Here is a 19,554-nt window from a genome sequence, read left to right as displayed (position 1 = left end):
GTAGGGCAGAGCTGGGTTATGGACAGAAATAATCATAGGGTCTTGTGGTTGAGAGGTTCCTGGGTAGGCCAAAGGGATAACTTGGGGACACAGAAACAGGTCCCTTTTCTGTAGGCACTGAGTGAGACAAAGTAAGATGGTGACTAGTGAGGTCCATGAGGCAGGACAGTGAGTGATGGCAGCCAACAGGAGGTGACAGAACGAGTAGTGAAGACTACAGCTAACAGTGGCTTCCCCGTAGGCTGGTCTGGCCCCTCCACATCTCCTCTTCCTCATAGCAACTGCCCTGGCACACCTTGTCAGCTCACCTCTTTGTGTCCCACTCCCCAGATATTGCTTATTCTGCTTTGGCCCTATGCCAGGCTTCTACCTCTTCTCCCAAAAGGCCAGTCCAAAGTCTATCCACCTCCACACCCCTTTGCCCAACAAAGCACTGGGATAAGGGACACCTGCTGGGCTACTATCTGCCCCCAGTCAAACTCTTGGGTCAGGAGGGAGGCTTTAATAATTTATTACTGACCAAAACTCAGTCCTGCTCAAAGTCTTGGCCTAGAATGTGCCCCAATACTCCAATGCCCTGGAAGGTTCAGTGACCTGTCAGAAGACAAAGTCTGCCGGCTTAGCATGCCCACCTCCAAAACCATCTCCCAATATCCCTCTCCATTAAATATGTGTGTGTGAGGTGGTGGTGGCAGTGGGGAGTACCCAGGACTCCCCGCAGGGAAGGAAGGGCCTTTGAGAGGCAGCAAGGGCCACTCCTGCAGATCCTTTTCTGGGGGCCCAGGGACTGAGCTCAGAAGCAGGGACCAGGATGGGTGGGGGGGATTCAAGCTGATGTCTTGGGAGCACTCGGATTTCCATAACCCAGGATGAGGAGGGGCGCCGAAGAGCCCCCCCCGCCCCTGCCCAGCTGCTGGGAAACTGGTGGAGAGTGCCCGGAGCAGCCCCAGCTGGGACCCACGGGCGGATCCTGCAGAGGCTCCGCCCCCGGCGTCACGCCCCCCCGGGGAGGGGCGTCACCCCCCACCCCGCGCTCCAGGTAGCTGAGACCACAGCTGCCCGCTATGGCAGGCGGCGCTCCACGGCGGCCCTCGGGCCGGGGCGGGGGCGGGCAGGGGGCGTTCCCGTGGCTCGCCGCCCGTGATGTCACAATCGCGGCGGGCCCCGGCGTTCCGGGGTCGGCTTCGGGCGCCGGGCCGAGAGCCGGCGATCGAAGCGGGCAGCTGGCTCCTGAGTCATGGACTTCCCCTGGCCCCTCCTCTACCACTCCCACTCCCTCGCCGGGCCCCCCCGAAGGGGCTAGCGCTCGCGCGGCGGCTCCGAGGGGGTGGGGCTGCTGGGAATGGCTGTGCCCCCTTCGGCTCCTCTGCCGTGCTCGCCCTTTTACCTGCGGAGGCAGGCGCCTTGCCCGCAGTGCTCATGGGGCATGGAGGAGAAGGCAGCGGCCAGCGCGGGTTGCCGGGAGCCGCCGGGCCCCCCGAGGGCCGCCGCTGTCCCGTGCTTCAGCGTCTGGGTGGACCAGGACGACATCCTCCCGGGCGCCCTGCGCCTCATCCAGGAGCTGCGGCCGCATTGGAAGCCGGAGCAAGTTCAGACCAAGGTAGCCAGCGGGTGCGGGGCCGGGATGGGGCCCTGCCGAGGCTGCAGCTGGGCTGCGTGGACGCTTGTCCATGCATCCTTCCGGGTGCCGGTCCCAGGGGTGCGCGACCGCTTTCGCAGGAGAGCTTTGGGACGTGGTTTGTATGCCTGTTTATCCCACCGTCTATTTTGGTCCCGAAGCAAAGCCAGGCGCACGCCTCCTTGGACCTTCCACACACGCCTCCTCTCCTCTCCGGGTTCTTCTGCTCGCGGGAGGTCCACCTGCCCACTGTCAGCATGCTACGCTTGCGGGCCCCACCCCCTGTCCCTGCTTGCTGGTGCCCCTAGCTGCCCAGAAGCGTTTACCCAGCCAGCTGTGAGACCTGAGGAGGCAAGAACTTTTAAGGGAACCCCATTACCATCACCATACACGTGTTGCTACCCCTTCTCCACCTCCATGGTGGAAGCAAAACCTCCAGGTTGTGAGCAGCCCCTATGAGTCCCTGGAGCCACCTCGTGGAATCCAGCCAGCATGGAGCCCCTCACCATGACTGCAGGCTGGGACTCAGCACGCACACACACTAATCTCCAATAGGCGCCTTGCCCACCCCAGCTGGACACGCTCTCCCTGACACACCTGTGGGCAGAGCTTCCCACTGAGCAGTGCCAGGCTGACTCCCCAGCTGACCTGCATTCTCGGAAAGGAGGCCTCCACCTGCCCACCACCCCCACGCCCCCTCCGGGCTGCCTATGAAGGCAAGAGCCGAGCTGTTAAGGCTTCATGCTGATGGGCTTTCTGGGTAGAGAAAGGCAAAGTTCTGGGGAGATTCTGGACTTGAATGTGGAGGCTGACAGAACCCTCCAGGGAGTGGGCAGCATTTTCAGAAGGCCCAGTTTGGTGTGTTAAGACCTCAAGCAGGGGGCTGGGGTTAGCTCAGTGGTGGAGCGCTTGCCTGGCATGTGTGAGGCCCTAGGTTCCATCCCCAGCACCACATGAAACTAAATAAATAAAATAAAGGTATTGTGTCCACCTGAAAATAAAATTAAAAAAAAAAAAAAGACGTCAAGCAGCCTGTGGTGTTGGCACATGCCTGTAATCCCAACCACTCATGAGGCTGAGGCAGGAGGTTGGCAAGTTCAAGGCCAGCCTCGGTAACTTAGCAAGGCCCTAAGCAACTTTGTGAGACCCTGTCTGGAAATAAAAAATAAAAAGGGGCTAGAGATGTAGCTCAGTGGTAAAGCACCCCTGCGTTCAATTCCTAATATGGAAAAGGAAAAAAGACATCAAGGGATCTGAGGTCATTTCCAGCACTAACCAGCCTAACATTTCAGCTGCCAGCCTCTCCCTCTCCTGGTCTCAGTTTCCCCACCTAGAATTGGTCCAAATGTCCTCTAAGATCCCATAAAGCTCTGTCATAATGTGCCCTCCCCTCAAACCCATGGTTTCTTCCTCCTTATAACCCTATCCATAGAGCCTGTGCCCCAGCCCAGTTGTCTCCTATCTCTACTGGTATGGAACTCAGAGGCTCCAAGGACCTCTGGCCTCCAAAGTCCTGGGATGGGTGCCAACCTCAGTACCTTCCTTGTACCTCTGCTGCTGGATAGAGCCAGAGGTACAGCAAAGAGCCCTCTGCCTGGCAACAGTGAGAAGCAGCTGGTCAGGACATTCTGTCCCGGGTGACTCCCAGTCTTCCTCTGCCACTTTCTGGTCCCATAGGGTGTCTTTCAGGACAGGGATGGAGGAATAGGGAGGGGAGGGGACTTCTACCCACCACCCAGTGTGGACTTTCCTCTACTGCCAAATCACATCCACTAGGGTCAGACCCAGGGGAAGAAGTGTGCCTGCGCTGAGCCCAAGCTGCCATTTTTTTTCTCCTTTGGGCTCTCTAGTCTATCCTAAGGTTAGGGACAGGACTGGGTTATATGTTGCTGTGGCCAGCATTCAAATGAGCCTCTCCTGCTGAGGCACTGGGGGAGAGACCAGAGACATCCTGCCCCACCCACCCACAGCTGTCCTCTCCCTGTGCTAGCGCTTCACTGATGGCATCACCAACAAGCTGGTGGCCTGCTACGTGGAGGAGGACATGCAGGACTGCGTGCTGGTCCGGGTGTACGGGGAGCGCACAGAGCTGCTGGTAGACCGAGAGAATGAGGTCAGGAACTTCCAGCTGCTGCGAGCACATGGCTGTGCTCCCAAACTCTACTGTACCTTTCAGAATGGGCTGTGCTACGAGTACATGCAGGGCGTGGCCCTGGGGCCTGAGCACATCCAAGATCCCCGGCTCTTCAGGTAAGGAGGGTGCAGGGTTCTATTCATCTCTGTTCCTCTGGCCTTGAGCTTTGAAATCCTTGGCTCCCTTCATTGCTGTAGAGTGGTCTCCATGGAGGAGAAGGAGATCTGTGAGCTCCCTGAGATTACATGAACGTGTGTGTGTGTGTGTTGTGCATTGCTTTGCAGAGAGGCGATGGCTTTCTGTGGGTTTTCATTGGAGTTTGCTAGAAGGATGAGCTCTGGGGGAGGAAAGTGAGAATTTTAATGAACATTGGACCCAAGTTTCTGGTTCCTGAAATGCAGCAGAGATCTGCTTCCTGATCCCATGCCTCAAATCTCTGCCCACCCCTGGTCTGACCTGGAAACATCTCAGAACTTTGGAAATGAAATCCGAGCCAAATCCACAGGAACACACTCAGGTTTTCCTGCCTCTCCTCACCTTCTGCAAGACCTTAGGTGTGCGAGGAAAATGGGCTGTATCTAGGGTGTGCATGGCTTTATGGAACAGAGAGAACCCTCCCTCCTGCTGGTCTGAGCTCTTTTGGGGCTCCCTGACAGTGTGAGAATCCAGGTTTGGGGAGCTGCTGAGGCCTTCTTGCAAGGGCTTCAAAGAACCCATGACCCTTGGGGGGCCCCTCCCCATAAATACCTGGATGTGTAGTGCCTAGAAATTGTACTTAACCTTTAAACCCTGTGGATGCTGCTGTGGGGCCCATAAAGGGACTAATCAAAGTGTCCCTAGTGTACTTCTCTGGATATGCCACAACAAGGGTACCAAGCCATGTCCTTCCTCTTCCCCACAATGCTATGAGCCCTGGTGAAGACATCAGTGAGTGAGGCCTGAGACAGGCTGAGGTTATTGGGGACAGCCGTGCAGGGTCTGCCTAAGATCCTTGGCTTCTGTTCTGTGCAAAGCAAGGGAAAGGAAACCTCTGCATACCGAGGGCAAACCATGAGGCCCACCTGGGGGTAGGCCAAGGGCATCTTTGCTTCCTCACCTGCCACCCAGTTAGCCCAAGTAAGTATACCCGGCTCTCCAGGGACTCGGGGAGTCTGAGAGCCCCTCCACCTCCATGCTCCTGAGCACTACCTCAGGCTGCTAGGGCCCCGTGAGTTGTGCCTTGTAGCTGTGCTTGGAGTGCGAGGCATGCACACCTGTGCAAGGGTCGCTTCAGCCTCCAGTGAACAGCTCCAAATGCACCCAGCCTGGAGATGTGAGGTCAGAGGAGGGTGTGGGCACCAGGCCCTGCTTCTCCCACCGAGCTCCTCCCAGCTCCCCCTTGGTCTTGTGCAAAGAGGCTCAAACATTGGCAGGTCCCCACCACTCCCAGTCTCCCTCCGCCTCTTCGAACCTCATGCTGTCACTCATCCTCTCGGTGGAAACAATTGCCACTGTCAGGAAGATTGAAGAGGGATTTAGGTTCCATAATAAGAACTTGGCATTTGGGGGAGAGCCAGACATCTGGAGAGGTGAAGGAGGTAGGCCCTTCCTTGATTTTTTTTTTTTTTTTTTTTTCCCNGTCCCACTGGGACACAGGCCTCAGCGCTGGGACCCTTATCGAGGCCCTCCCTCTCTGACCGGTCAGCCTCCAGCCACCCCCACCCTCTCCCAGCAACCTTCTCCGCAGCCCACTCCTTCTCTCCCGGGACCTTGGATAACGTCCACAGGAGGACTTGAAAATAGAACGCTGGTTTGTTTTGCGTCCTTGGCACCCTGCCGCCAGCATCAACTCCCTGCGGCCAAGGAAGGGCTGCCCCAGCCCCTGGTTTCCCTCCCCACCTTGGCCAGCCTGATAAGAGGCCTGAGTTTCTTCCCCGCCTGCCACCATCATCCCTGATCTTTTGGTGGAAAGGGACCTGCTGTCAACTCCCCTGAGAGGATGGGGCAGGGTCCAGGGGGCAGAAAGGATACTACCCCTAGTCCCAGGTACCCCTGCTTTCATGGCTGCTTCAGAAACACTGGGGTGGGGCGAGATTGACGTGGGGCCAAGAGCCCTTTGCTCTGGCCTGCTCTCTGAAGCAGCCCAGCTCTGGAGACCGAGCTGCTGGGCTGAAGGTCTTACTACATTTTCATGCTTTCTGTTGAGACTCTCTTCCTGGGAAACCTTTGCTGCTGAAAGAGTTGTAACCATCCCACACTGGGCCCTCTAGCTAGCGTCCCCATGAATCTCCCAGCCAGTCTGGTCAGGAGAGACCAAGTGGGGAAGGCATGCCCGGCACTGACACACTCTCCCCCTCCTGTTTTCTGCTACTGTAGGTTAATTGCCTTAGAAATGGCAAAGATTCACACCATCCACGCCAATGGCAGCCTGCCCAAGCCAACCCTGTGGCACAAGATGCACAGTTATTTCACGCTGGTGAAGAATGAGATCCACCCCAGGTACAAAGGTCTGGGAGGGTGCAAGGCTGCCACTGTCTCTGCTGTTGTAATCTGCTCCCTTGTCCCTGTTCTTTTGGCTCTAGCCCCCTGCTCCCACTATAAGAGGTTTAGGGGACAGGGCCTGGGATGGGGCCAAGAGCTTCCCTGGCAGCTCCTTTGGTCCCAGTTGCTGGGCCTCCGTCTCCAGGCTAAGTTAGGCCGGTTGATCGCATCTTAAAAATATAGATCAGCAGTTTTATACACATGTGCTTATTTCTCCTTGAGTCTTCGATGGTGGCAGGGACTAGGGTCAGGGGAACTTCTCTCCTCCGTGTTACTTAAAGGAAACTGAGGTTCAGAGACAGAGCTTTCCCCAGCGTCAGGCTGCCAGGCAGGGCTTCTGTTTTTCAGCCCAGGGTTCTTTCTGCCTGAGCTGCCCTCTGGACAGTGGGAGGGCAGGGTGCTCTGAGAACAGGGAGGGACTGAGCTCAGAGTCACTCAACAGAACAGCTCAACAGCCAGCAAACCCTCGGGACATGCTGGCTTCTGCTGCCTGCCTGGCCTCCTCTCATGCCCACATGGCTGACACTTGCTATTTCCTGCACCACTCTTTCCAGGGACTGAGGTATAACCCCCATCCTGACACTGCCTTTCCCCAGGCAAGGCAGGGCACCCCGAGTTTTTCCTTCAGCTCTTTGGCCAGACAGACCTGAGTCCCAGCACACCCCGGGGTACCTAGGAAGGACAGAGGCCTGTTTACCCCTCCCCTCCAAAAGTCAAAGTCAGCATTGAATCTCTCCATGCACCTTGCTAGGTTCAACATCACTTTTAAAAATATATACATTTTAAAAAGTTTTAAGTTAACAGAATTGTACATATTTATGGAGTACAGTGTGCTATTTGGATACCTGTATAAAATGCGTAATGATCAAATCAGGCTCGTTGGTGTATCCATCACCTCGTGGGTCGTTTCTTTGTGTTGGGAATGTTCAAAGTCCTCTCTACTAGCCATTCTGAAATATGCAATTAACTTGAACATCATTTTCTTTCTAGAGGTTCATGGGAAATCTGGGAGAAGGTGTCTCCTTCCTCCTCTAAGATGACACTCATTAACCCTGTCCCCATTGTGTGTCTCTTGAACACACACGTGACTCTATCTGGACCCTCGTGCTTAACGATTATCAAGCACTGCTTTGGAACTGTTTGTCCAGGCTGGCCCCAGCCTGCCCTCTATTTGACCATGTTCAGACCTGTGTCACATGTTATCTCTGGAACAAGGACACCCTTCTCCCTGGGGACTGGAAAGACACATGGAGAACAGGACCCTCCATCCACCACTTGGTTTGACAGGAAAAACTGAGGCCCAGAGAGGGGATGGGACTTGCCCAAGGTCATTGCCGGTCAGTGGCAGCTCAGGGACTGGAGTGCCTCCTGGTGCTCAGGCATGATCTTTGATACTGCAGTGTCCTTTGCCTGTTGTCCCTGTGTGACCTTGGAGAGGTGTCTTTGTTGGGAGGAGAGAGATCCCTGGAGAAGAGCTGGCCAACTCCCTTTGCTCTTGTCATGCCTTTGACATTGGACAAATTAAGGTTTAACTTCTTAGAGCCTCTTTAGGAGATGACCCCCTGCCCTATGCTGAGCAATCCTGGACACTAACTAGACAAAGCACCTTGAACTCCTAACCCTGGTTTATCCAGTTCTTCATTTCACAAACATCAAGTGACTGGGATTTAAGATAATAAAAATTTTAAAATGATCGTGTCATTGGCCCTGTCCTCAAGGAGCTTAGGAGTCATCTGGGTAAACAGGACCTGCCCAAGCTCGACTACAAAAGAAGGCGAGGTATTTCATGCATGTGGAGGGTTTGGGAGGGCGAATGAAGGGAAGGCTTGGCAGAGGTGCTGGTTGAGGTGAGCAGGGGCCACTCTAGCTGGAGGAGAAGGTGACTGAGCAGGGTTTGCCCAAGGAGGCCAAGGCCATGAGGTCTTCAGGAGGGTCCAGAGCGGGGAGGGAGACGGGGCACTTTGGATCTAGAGGTGGGGACTTAAATGCCCAGCTAAGGAACCAGGACTGAAGTGAGCGGGCTGTGGAAAGTCCTGCAGGTGTCTGAGCAAAGACTGTGGCTTAGGAAGGAAGCTATGAAGTACCATAAGGGACAGATTTGGGTGACAGTTGAGGCAGGGTGGGGACTAGAGGTAGGGAGACGGGTGGAGGAGTGTTGTCATTAAATGAGCCAGTTCTAGGACTAAGGTTCCCAAGTTTGGAGCAGAAGGTGCCCCAGGAGTGCTTTCTGAACCCAGATTCCCAGCCCAACACTGGAGTCAGATGGGGAGGTCTTGCTGGACCCCAGGAATCTGCCATTCGGTAGGCTCCCCAAGGGATTCTGCCCTGGGAACTACACTTTGAGAGAAAATTGCTCTAGAACAATTGGTGGGGGGAGGCAGGTGGAGAGCAGAGGAGACCTACAGATGTGCACCTAGAGCTGATAGCCACGGTGTCTGTTTGGCCCTGCAGGTGTCCAGGATGGTTTGGGGAATGTGGGACTGATAAGCACTTCAGGGACATCAAAAGGAAATACTGGCCAGGCGCATGCCTGTGATCCCAGTGACTGAGGAGGCTGAGGCAGGAGGATCGCAAGTTTGAGGGCAGTCTCAGCAACTTGGAGAGACCCTGCCTCGAAACAAACAAACAAACAAAGGCTGGGCTATAGCTCAGTGGTAGAGCACCCTGGGTTCAATCCTAGTACTTAAAGGGGGAAAAAAATAGAGACATATAGGTGGGCTGGTGGGAGGCCAAAGGTCAAAATCCAGGAAGCTGGAGTGCTTAGAAGGTCCCCCCAAGGGAGAAAGTACTTTTGTCCTGTGTGATCCGAGACCTGAGTGACCGAGAGCCAGGCAAGAGTCCCTTCATCAGCAGGAGCTCCTAATGTGTCCCTGGGGCACCCTCGCCCCTCCATCTTCTCTTGTCCCTGAGGTGCCTGGGATGGGGTTTCTGGAAGGTGGCAGTGGTCACTCTACAGCCAACCCCACAGCCTTGGGAGAATCTGGTGGCATCAGGACTGAAGGTGGCAGAGCTGGTGGGAGCTCAAGTGCTCAGGGGAGGGACTCCTGGTCTTGCGGAGGCGCCAGGGAGATAGGAAGGAGGATGGTTCCCACAGTAACCATCTTCGTGGCCTTGGGGAGGGGGATGGGGAGGGGTCAGGCAGAGGTCAGGGACCGGGCAGCAGGCGTGTGGATGTCAAAGCCATGTTTTTCAGACTGGGACCTGGGCAAGCCAGAGGAAGCCTCCTCCTCCTTATCTTTCGATGGTCTCAGTCCAAGAAAAGAGGAGTCTTCAAAGGAAGTGGCTCCTTAAGGAGCGTCAAGATTGAAATCTGTCGCATGCAGAGCTGTGGACGGAGATAAGTCCAGTGCGGGTGAGGGGAGCCCTCTCCCCTCCGCGGCCTTCCTGGCTCCCAGAGCCTCTTAGCACCCCAGAGCCCGAGGCGCCGGGCCTCCGGGGAGGTGCACAGCCTCGCCTGGATTGGGAAGCTCCGAGTCCAGAGCTGCGTGGAGGCCGGAGGCAGCTCTGTCCTTCCTGGAGCCTCAGTTTCCCTGTGGGGTTGGACCACAGGACCCGGGATCCCCTTCAGCTTTGACCTTCTCAAAGCCGGGGAGGGAGCCTGCAGGCTCTTCCTTTTCCAGAGGGGCCATGGGAACGCTTTGGCCACTGAATGTCCTGCCCGTGCTTACCTCATTCCCCTTCTCGGGCCTCTGCACCCTGGGCACAGAGAGACGAGGCCTAGATTCCTGAGTGGAGATGATAAAACCCACGGTCCTGGGTTTTTGAGCACACACAGACCTGTGTGCCTCTGAGAGGCCAAAGTTCAGAGCACCTGAACATGTTGTGTCCTCACCAGACCTTGCGTGGACTCCACCGATTGACCAATTCATTTATTTCTCAATGCATATTGATTGAATCAGAAATGGCCGCTGAAATGGGGGTGGGTGGGGCATGTTTGTTTTCATCCCCTTAAGTTGCTCAGGTACCATCTGGCAGGGGTCCAGGACAAGGAAACACAATTCAGGGTGGAAGGGACCCATCCCTGGGGAGCGTCAGAGCAGTACTTTTCCTCTGGAAGACCTTTCTGTGCCCTTGGCATTGAAGGAGTGAGCCCAGCAGCACTTTGCCTTCTTGCTGGGCCAGAGAGGTGCTTCTGTACAACATGAGGTTAGGCCTGATGGTCCCAGTGCCTTCCTGCTGTGACTTTGTCAGCTGCTGGAGTGGGAGGGGGACACACCAGGACATGCCTCTGCCGTTTAAGAGGATGCCTTTGCTCCAGCAGTTGCAGGGCATGGTTACTCCTTCACTGGAGAAGCTGCAGCTTCTCTCTGAGGATTTTTCCCAGGTCTGCTCCGCATCTCCCACTCCTCTGTGGGCCTCCTCCTCCCGTAGTCTGGAATCATTCCATCTAGACCCTGGCTCTCACTGCCCCTCTTCTCTACCTTCTTTTCTTTTTCACGAAGTAGCAGGGATGCCATTTGGTCAGCGACTTTTATCTCGGCCAGTCGCTTTCCTGCCCAGATTTCAATCCACTTCTTACTGTAAGCACAGAAATTAGGAGGACAGGAAGGCCTAGGGCCAGCTGACAGATGGCAAAAGTGAGGGTCTCAGAGGCTGGCCATTGTCCGAGGCCTCTGCAGTCAGGGGAGAGATGAGCCTGGATCCCGGGGGCCTGGAGGCCGGTGCCTGCCCATCTGGACTGGCCCTCCCTCCACCGTTACCTTTCTGCCACTGTCCAGCCTCTCTGCAGATGTCCCTAAGTTGGAGGTGTTGGAATGGGAGCTGGCCTGGCTGAAGGAGCACTTGTCCCAGCTGGATTCCCCGGTGGTGTTCTGTCACAATGACCTGCTCTGCAAGAACATCATCTATGATAGTGCCAAAGGTACAGCTCCCCTGGCCTGGCCGGGGGTGGGGGAGGTGGGTTGGGCATCTGGCTCCAGGGTCCTGCTCCTCGGGCTGGCCCTTGGACAAGCCAAAACAGGTCTGGGTTTCAATCTGCAGTTAATTTATTTATTTTTTTCATAAATTTATTTTTTTGTAGTTGTAGATACAACAGAATGACTTTGTATTTTTATTTATTTTTTTATTTTTTATGTGGTGCTGAGGATCGAACCCACTGCCTCATGCATGCTAGGCAAGCACTCTGCCACTGAGCTGCAGCTCCAGCCCCCAATTTTTTTTTTTTTTTAATGTGGTGCTAAGTTTCGAACCCCAGGCCTCACGCGTGCTAGGCGAGCACTCTACCACTGAGCCACAACCCCAGCCCCTGCAGTTAATTTATAGAAAAGGAGACAAGAAATTCTCCTTGAGAAAAAGCTATCCCAGGAAGGAATTCCGAATCATGGTCTGGGGAGGTCCTCCACGTTAGCCATTCCTCTTGACAGGACTTCTGAGGGCATCATGGCTGCCCAAGCCTCCAGAGGGAGGGAGCCTCCTGGTTTCTCTGACGAGGGCATTGCCCCCAGAAAGTACACTTGTCCCTTGGCGTGCATGGGGAACTGACTCCAGGACCCCTCAAGGATGCTTAAATCCCTTATATAAAAGGGTGCTGGCCTGGTGGTGGAGCTGTATGGTAGAGCCCTTGCCTAGCATGCAGCTGGCTCCGGGTTCCCTCCCCAACACTGCAAAAATAAAAATAAAATGGTATAGTATTTTTATATAACCTACTCACATTCTCCTGTATACTTTTTATTTATTGGTACTGGGGATTGAACTTAGGGGCACTTAGCCACGGAGCCACATCCCCAGCCCTTTTTATATTTTATTTAGAGACAGGGTCTCACTGAGTTGCTCAGTGCCTCGCTGAGTTGCTGAGGCTGGCTTTGGACTCACAATCCTCCTGCCTCAGCCTCCTGAGCTGCTGGGGTTATAGGCATGCACCACCGTGCCCGGCTCCTGTATACTGTACACCATCTCTGGGTTACCCATAGTACTTAATACAGTGTAAATTGTTCCTATACCATGTTATTTAGGAAATGACAAGGAAATGTCTGCATGTGTTTGCTACGGAAGTTGGTTGGTGTACAGAGGTGGCGCCTGTGGATGCGGAGGGCTGCCTGTGCACAGCTCTAGCTCAGACCCCTAGTCATGCTGAGAACAGATGTTTTCTGCTGGGGAGAGCTGGAGGTGGGAGCTGGGGTGGCATAGATGGACAGGCGGACAGATAGAAGCTGCGGCAAGAGCCAGGGGGCGCATTCCGGAGACTGGGCCCTGTTGCCAGGTCTGGGCCAACCTTCATGGCCTCCCCTCTGCCTCCCAGGTCACGTGCGGTTCATCGACTACGAGTACACGGGCTACAACTACCAGGCCTTTGACATTGGCAACCACTTCAACGAGTTTGCAGGTGAGGGGCATTTCTGCTGGGCCTGTACCCAAGTCCCCATCCTTGTGATGGGATTAGGTCCACAGGCAGGACCCAAGGTGGTTCCATGGAGGGTGGCAACTAGATAGTCCCTGTCCTGTGACTGTCACAGCTCCAGGTGGGAGGCACAGCCTGGCTGTAGCGAGCTTCAGGTCTCACAGGAGAGACAGGACCACCCCACACACAGCCCACCTTTATTAGTTAGCCTTTGTGGAAGTTTGGTATAAATCAGAAAAATAATTCCTCTGTGGGGACCCAGGGGATACTTGGCCTGCATGTGAATTAGAAAAAGTCCCCCCCTCTGGGCAGACACAGCCCATGCCAGCACAGCCAGCACCACACAGGATGGCTTATCTCTACTTGCCCCTGTCCCGGGTCCCTTATTCTGCACGGTTATACATGAGGGCCCTGCATGCAGACAAGGCAGGGCCGAGCTGTTGGCCTGGTGACCTGGAGAGCATAACTAGATGGGGCTACTTAGAAGTTACATACACAGCTTTGCCGCTGTACGACCTTCCGGCAGATTACTGACCCTCTTTGTGCATCTGTAAAATGGAGATGGTAATAATATCTGCTTCATAGTAGTGACCTGAGTCACATACACCCCTCAGCACAGACTAAGCAAATGGTTGGTGTTGGCTGCTGCTATCAGGTAGGGCGGCCTTCCTGCAGCTGCCAGGGAGACCAGAACGGGAATGGAAGCGTCTAAATGAGGTAGGACAGGTTCTGAGGGTAGGCGACTGTTCCCTAGAGGCATTATTTGCACAGCAGGACCACCGTTCATGTAAAGGAAGCAGGGTGTGTTTTTCCAGCTCGAGGGCTTGCGACAATCAAGACAATCAAGACTGAGGAGGTCCATAGATGGAGCCGGCCCTGGGGCTGGAGGGGTGTCCCCTGGCTGGCAGTGTGGGGTGCTCAGCGTGACGTGGCCAGGCCCTGGAGCTCAGGATAGGTGAGGTATGCCCGGGCTACCTGTAGAGCCACCCCCTGGGCAGAGCAGCTGAGCTTCTAGGTGTGGCCTGGAGCAGAGGTGGCCCTGACAGAACGGATGATTCCTAAGCATTTTAAGTCCCCCTTACCCACAGCCCAGAGCAGAGTCCAGAGAAGGAGAGGGAGGAAGAGGCCTCGGTAAAGGTGTCCCAGGCCTGCTCCTGTCCTAAACCACCTCTGTTCATCCTGGCTCTGATGCCAAGGTCTCTGCCACCAGGCCTGGCACGACTAGGCTGGCAGCTTGAGGACTTCTAGAAAGGTGGTGCTGGTCCACAGGTGCCCAGCCTGGCCACCTGTCAGAATCATCCGGAGAACTGGACGGTGTGGGGGGTGCTCTCTGAGGGGTGTTTTTAAGGAGCCTCTTGACACCGGTGGGTGCAAATAGGTCTAAGCAGGGTTTGAAATTCACCACCAAGTGCAGCTCCCTCACCTGAGAATGAAAATAAGGGGGGCCGGGGAGAAGAAGGGCTTGTCTGGGGTTAGCGGGGCCTGGCGGAGACCTGAGGCTCCTGGGGTTCATCTGCGCTTTGGCCCAGGGCTTCTCGAGCCCTGGTTTTGCACAGTGCTCACGTGGTGCCACCCTGGGGGGTTGCCGTCACTCTGAGGACAGTGCTCCTCTTTACTTTCTCAGCCCAGAAAAGCAGTGTCCCCAGCTGGGATGGGGAAGACCCCACCCTACCCCAGACCCCATCAGCAGAGCTTGGAGGTCAGAGAAGGCACCTCCTGGGGCCCCCTTGGGCCCAGCCTGTAGGTCGGGGGAGATGGCAGTGTTAGAGGAGGAAGGACACCTGTCCAGGTGGCCCTCCCAGCACCTACAGTGAGGCCTGCTTTCCCATCAGGTGTGAATGAGGTCGACTACAGCAGGTACCCGTCGCGGGAGACCCAGCTGCAGTGGCTGCTCTACTACCTGCAGGCACAGAAGGGGACAGCTGTGACCCCCAGGGAGGTGGAGCGGCTCTATGTGCAAGTCAACAAATTTGCCCTGGTGAGTGCTTGTAGCTGGGAGGGGGCAGGGGAAGGAGAGCCCCAGCCCTCCACTCAGAGTCCAGGACTCGCAAGGAGCTCTGACCCCCACCCTAGAGGTGGTCTAGGAAGAGCCATCTTAGGTGTCCCCTTCATACCAAGGTGGCCTCTTCCCTGCTCCGTCAGCTCCATCCCATTGAGGTTCCCTCCTTTCTAGAGAAATACTTCCAAATCTCATCTTCCTATTTTAGCAATTCTGTCCTTTGGATGAAAATTCCTTCCATTGTCTAACCTCTACCTTTCATGCTACAGTAAAACCCATCCTTTTCACTGTCTTCAGCCTTTGAAGGAGATGGAGACTGTCAGGCTCTAATCCTCCTTGTAACCCCCTCCGTGGGCTCAGCTTCATGGTAGCCTTTCCATCAGGCTCTCCGTCTCCCACCACCGTGTAGTCGGGTCTCAATTCCAAGTGTTGCTTATCCCAGGACACGGTCCATGCCAGGTCTGCACTGGTGTGTCCCCGGGGGATTACTAACCACACTTATAAATGTCAGCCACACACAAGCAAGAAGACGAGTCAGCGGCCCGCAGCCCACGATTCATGCTAGAGTGTCATGGACTCTGTCCTTCTCTGGGATTTCGGACCATCCCTTCTCTTCTCTTTTTTTGGCGCAAAACTGACTCTGCTGAGGGCTGTCCCTCTTGGGTCACCTTCAGGGCTGACCCTCCTTCTGCTAAGATGGTTTGTGCCCCTTTGAAGTCAGGAAAAGGAGGGTGAAGGGAGGTTCTCTGGGGTCAACCCAAGCGAGCTGGACTTTGGGATGGGGTGGAAGAGCTGTGAGGGTGGAGGACCCCTGTCTGGGCAAGTGGTGGTGTCACTGTTGGGACCCTGGCTCTCTGGCTTCATGAGTCTGGGGTGACCCTGGTCTCTTTTCCTACAGGGAGAGGTTAATGCTTAGTGAATTACCAACCTGGAGGCTTTGTATTCCCAGCTCTGGGCTCCCCCCACCCTGCCTTGCCAGCACCCCAGTAGAAGTGGGGGCAGAGAGGGGGCTGGGGTTGGGGCTCAGTGGTAGAGCACTTGCCTGGCATGTGGGAAGTCCTGGGTTCCATCCTCAGCACAGCATATAAATAAATAAATAAATATTTAAAAGATCTTTTTACAACTAAAAAATATTTAAACAAAAAGAAGAGGGGGCAGAGGGAGAGGTCAGTGTAGAGGGTCTTCCAGCAGCACAGACCCTGGTGCCCGCCCAGCCAGGACACTGCTGCCACCACTCTTGTGTTCCCTCTAGCCCCAGTTGGCCTGCGTTCTGGCTCAGGGATTCACCTCAACCTGGATACCTTGGTCTTGATGCCCAGAGAGTCCTGGGAGTTGAGAAGAGAGGCTGTGGGTAAAGGTGTGTCCTTCACAGACAACCACTGAAATTCCTAGAAGCACCGTCCTGCTGGTGTGGCCCTGGGCGGGGACAGGGGACGTCAGGACCTGGGTGCACTAGTTCTGCTTGTCTTTGGTTTTGTTTTTGCAGTGCTGGGGATGGAACCCAGGACCTTGTGCATGCCAGGGAAGTGCCCTGCTACTGAGCCCCACACCTCTAGCCCCTGTCTGTCTTTCTCTAGTAGGACAGTGAAGTCCCCCCAGGTGCTGCCGAGTGACTTGACCACAGCAGTCTCCTCAGCCTGTGCTGGGGAGATCCACAAAGTTTCTGCCAGAGTGCTAGCTCTTTGTCTTCCAGAGTGACCATGTCCTCTCTGCCCTGTGAGGCCCCTAACAAGCCTGGGCATGGCCAGGCTGATTGTCTCTGATCTGTTTCCAGGCATCTCACTTCTTGTGGGCTCTCTGGGCCCTCATCCAGAACCAGTACTCCACCATCAACTTTGATTTCCTCAGGTGAGTGCAGGGGTAAGTGGCAGGAAGGTGGTGGGTACAGGGGTGGAGGAGAAGAGCCCTGAGGAATGGCTACCCCAGACTGAAGGTGTCCAAAGCCATTAGAGATGGGGTAGAAGAGCTGTGAGGGTGGAGGACCCCTGTCTGGACAAGTGATGGTGTCATTGGTAGAGAAATGCAGGTCGAAAGCACAAAGAGTTGTTGCCTCCCACCAGTCAGAGTATCTGCTCCAAACACCAACAAGACCACAGAATTGGTATTGGCAGGAATGTGGAGAAATTGGAAACTCGTGCACCGTTGTTGGGGACATGAAATGGTGCAGCCACTTTGGAAAACAGCACAAAAGTCCCACAACACTCAAAAATGAAGTGCAGGGACTGAGGCTGTGGCTCAGAGGTAACACGCTTGCCTAGCATGCGTGAGGCCCTGGGTTCGATTCTCAGCACCACATACAAATAAATAAAATGAAGGTCCATCAACGACTAAAAAAAAAAAAAAAAAAAATGAAGTGCCCGTGACCCAGGGATTCCGGGATAGAGCCACGGGAACCAAAAGCAGGAGCTGGGTGCACTGACGCACATCTGTCATCTCACAGAATCTGGAAGCCGAGGCAGGATGATTGCAAAAGTTCTAGGCCAGTCTTGGCCCCTTAGCCAGATGCCATCTCAAAATTTAAAAAAGGGCTGGGGATGTAGCTCAGTGGCAAAGTGCCTCTGGGGTCAATCCCTGCTTCAAAAACAAAACAAAACCTCAGGCTCTCAAAGAAATAATGTTCATAGCAACATTATTCACAGCAGCCAAGAGATGGAAGCAACCCAAGTGTCCATCAACAGATGAATGGATAACATACAACAGAATATTGTTCAGTCTTAAAAAGGAAGGGAATATTGTCACATGCTGCAACATGGAGGAGCCTAGAGGACATTATCCTCAGTGAAATCAGCCAGTCACAAAGACAATATATGATGATTCCATTTGTAGACACAGGTAATTGGTGCTTATCAGGGGTTGGTGGAGCAGAAAATGGAGAGCGGTGTTTCATGGGTGCAGATTTCAGTTTTGCGAGACAGAGAAGTTCTGGAGATGCATCGAATGACCACATACATATCCTTGGCACTCAGAACTAGGAAAACAAAACTCCAATCTAACGTGTTTGTATAAAAGTTGCTCCAGGCTTATCTAGAAAAAAAAATTGAAAAAAATTTAAAAAACCAATCCTGTGGTGGGCTGGGGTTGTGGCTCAGCGGTAGAGCGCTCGCCTAGCATGTGTGAGGTCCTGGGTTCAATCCTCAGCACTGCATAAAAATAAATAAATAAAGATATTGTGTCCAACTACAACTAAAAAATAAATATTTTTTTAAAAAAAATCAATCCTGTGGGCTGGGGCTGTAGTTCAGTGGTAGAGCGCTTTTCTCGCATGTGTGAGGCACAGGGTTCGATACTCAGCACCACAAAAATAAAGACATTGTGTCCATCTCCAACCAAAATATATATATAAAATTCTGCCCCAGCCTAGAGGCCTGGAGCTGGTGAGAAAGAGAGCCCCTGGCAGGGACGCCCCGGGGGCTCACACCTGACTCCCTTCCCTATCTGTTGACAGGTACGCAGTGATCCGATTCAACCAGTACTTCAAGGTGAAGCCTCAAGTGTTAGCCTTGGAGATGCCAAAGTGACAGTCTCCCTATTCCTCCCCTGCCCATCTGCCTGGCCAGACCTGTTCTCCAGGGCTTGGTTCTGCTCTGGGGTCTGCACCCTTGGACAAGGTGGGAGAGGGTCCAGGTGGGTGTCCAGGAAGAAGGCCACCAGTGGATGCCACTGAAGACCCCATTCTCCTGTTTGGAGGGGCTGATAGGACCCAACTGTGGGGGTCCCCTTCACCTCGCCAGGCTGGGGAGGAAGTGCCTGCACACAGCCAGGGCCTGGACCGGAACCACCCTGGGAAGCACACCGTTCCCAGCCCTAGGCCTGCTGGTATTGGGGCTGCCTTAGATGTTCTTTGACCCTTCCTGGAGGGGGGAAGGGAGGGCTCCTTTCTACCTCCAGCGCCCTGGCCGGTCCCCCTGCATGCCCCGCATGGGAGGTGCTGAGCCCCAAACCGGCAGCATGCCAATCTGGCAGAAGGATGTACCTGTCTTGGGGGTGGAGGGGTGGTCCGCCAGCAGCTGCCTCCTGAAAACCCCCTCCCTTTCTCCACACTGATTCCCTCCATCACCCTCCTGAGCCTCAGCTCTCTGTCCCTCTGCAGCCTGCTAGGAGAGGAGAGGGAGCCGGTCACCAGCCCTGGGTCTCAAAGCCTGGCTCTGCTTTGTGCTGTGGCCTGGCCCAAGGGGACCAGGCCAAGGGTGGGGTGGCAGGAATCAGAAGCAGCCTCCTGCCTTGCTCCCTCCCGTACCCTCCAGGCCTCCCTTCCAAGGATCTGTCTCTCCATCTCTACCTTCTGTACTAAAGTCGGCTCCAGGTCTTCCCACCTGGGAGTGACAGGTGGGAATCAAGGAGCGGAGGGCCAGGGACCTCCCAGCTGGGCATTTCGGAGCCTGCCCAGACCAGATCTTGAAAGGTGCTGACTGATCTGGGTGTCCTTGACACTCAACAGCTCCCACCTCCCTCTGTCCTCACAGCTCTGGGGACCCTCCAGGCTCTGGGCTCATATAGTGACTCATTTGTAAATTATCGTGGTTTTTCTGCATTAAAATGCTCATTTCTGGACTGGTCCGTGTCTGAGGGACAATGGCGAGGGCTTGACTTGAGGATGTGATTAGGACTTCAGAGGTGGGGGGCTGAGGTGTGCTCCTTGGGCTTTGTTCCATGCTCAAGTCAAAGTGGCAGGAGCCCACACACCTCTCACTTCCAGGCCCCTGGCTTCCAAGGGTCCCAGGTCCCTGTAGATGGTGCAGGACTGGTGTAAAGGGCTTGTCTGCCTGTCTTCTTGCTGGAACCAGGCGACCTGGTACAGTGCCGCTTAGAGGGAGCTGGGCTGTGGATCACGAGAATTTTGGCCAGCCAAGGTGAAGAGTCAGGACTCCCTCCTTGGTCCTCGCTGGCTTCCAGCTTTCAGAGTGGCAAGGGGGGGCTATTCCGGCTGACAGCAGGCAAGAGAGATT

General features: G+C 54.9%; 1 protein-coding gene across 4 annotated transcripts; it reads left to right on the top strand.

The window, feature by feature from the left end:
- The first annotated feature begins 1,147 nt into the window (after positions 1 to 1,147).
- Positions 1,148 to 19,159, top strand: Etnk2 (ethanolamine kinase 2). Of its 4 annotated transcripts, XR_001503314.2 has the most exons (9): positions 1,148 to 1,600; positions 3,609 to 3,868; positions 6,108 to 6,230; positions 10,991 to 11,133; positions 12,511 to 12,594; positions 14,442 to 14,587; positions 16,383 to 16,456; positions 18,054 to 18,216; positions 18,306 to 19,159. XR_001503314.2 is itself a non-coding variant. In XM_015483894.2 (8 exons), the coding sequence occupies exons 1-8, from the start codon at positions 1,343 to 1,345 to the stop codon at positions 18,124 to 18,126; spliced, it is 1,161 nt and encodes a 386-aa protein (XP_015339380.1). In that variant the 5' UTR covers positions 1,148 to 1,342; the 3' UTR covers positions 18,127 to 19,159. The 4 variants fall into 4 exon arrangements, 3 of the variants coding, with proteins under 3 accessions (XP_015339380.1, XP_048665691.1, XP_048665692.1); XM_015483894.2 differs by having other exon boundaries at positions 18,054 to 19,159; XM_048809734.1 differs by lacking the exons at positions 16,383 to 16,456; positions 18,054 to 18,216; positions 18,306 to 19,159 and adding an exon at positions 15,861 to 16,321.
- Positions 19,160 to 19,554: the final 395 nt, after the last annotated feature.

This window comes from Marmota marmota, unplaced genomic scaffold (assembly GCF_001458135.2).
Source record: "Marmota marmota marmota unplaced genomic scaffold, marMar, whole genome shotgun sequence".
Lineage (NCBI taxonomy): Eukaryota > Metazoa > Chordata > Mammalia > Rodentia > Sciuridae > Marmota > Marmota marmota.
Note: the sequence above shows the minus strand (reverse complement) of the source record. Positions and strands in the feature narration are given on the sequence as shown.

What these genes read in the sequence shown, in the direction of transcription:
- Etnk2 (XM_015483894.2), top strand. Translation starts at nt 1,343, where the DNA reads ATGGCTGTGCCCCCTTCGGCTCCTCTGCCGTGCTCGCCCTTTTACCTG. An exon ending in AAGAATGAGATCCACCCCAG is followed by an intron (nt 6,231 to 10,990) that starts GTACAAAGGTCT and finishes GCCACTGTCCAG; the next exon opens with CCTCTCTGCAGATGTCCCTA. An exon ending in CCACTTCAACGAGTTTGCAG is followed by an intron (nt 12,595 to 14,441) that starts GTGAGGGGCATT and finishes CTTTCCCATCAG; the next exon opens with GTGTGAATGAGGTCGACTAC.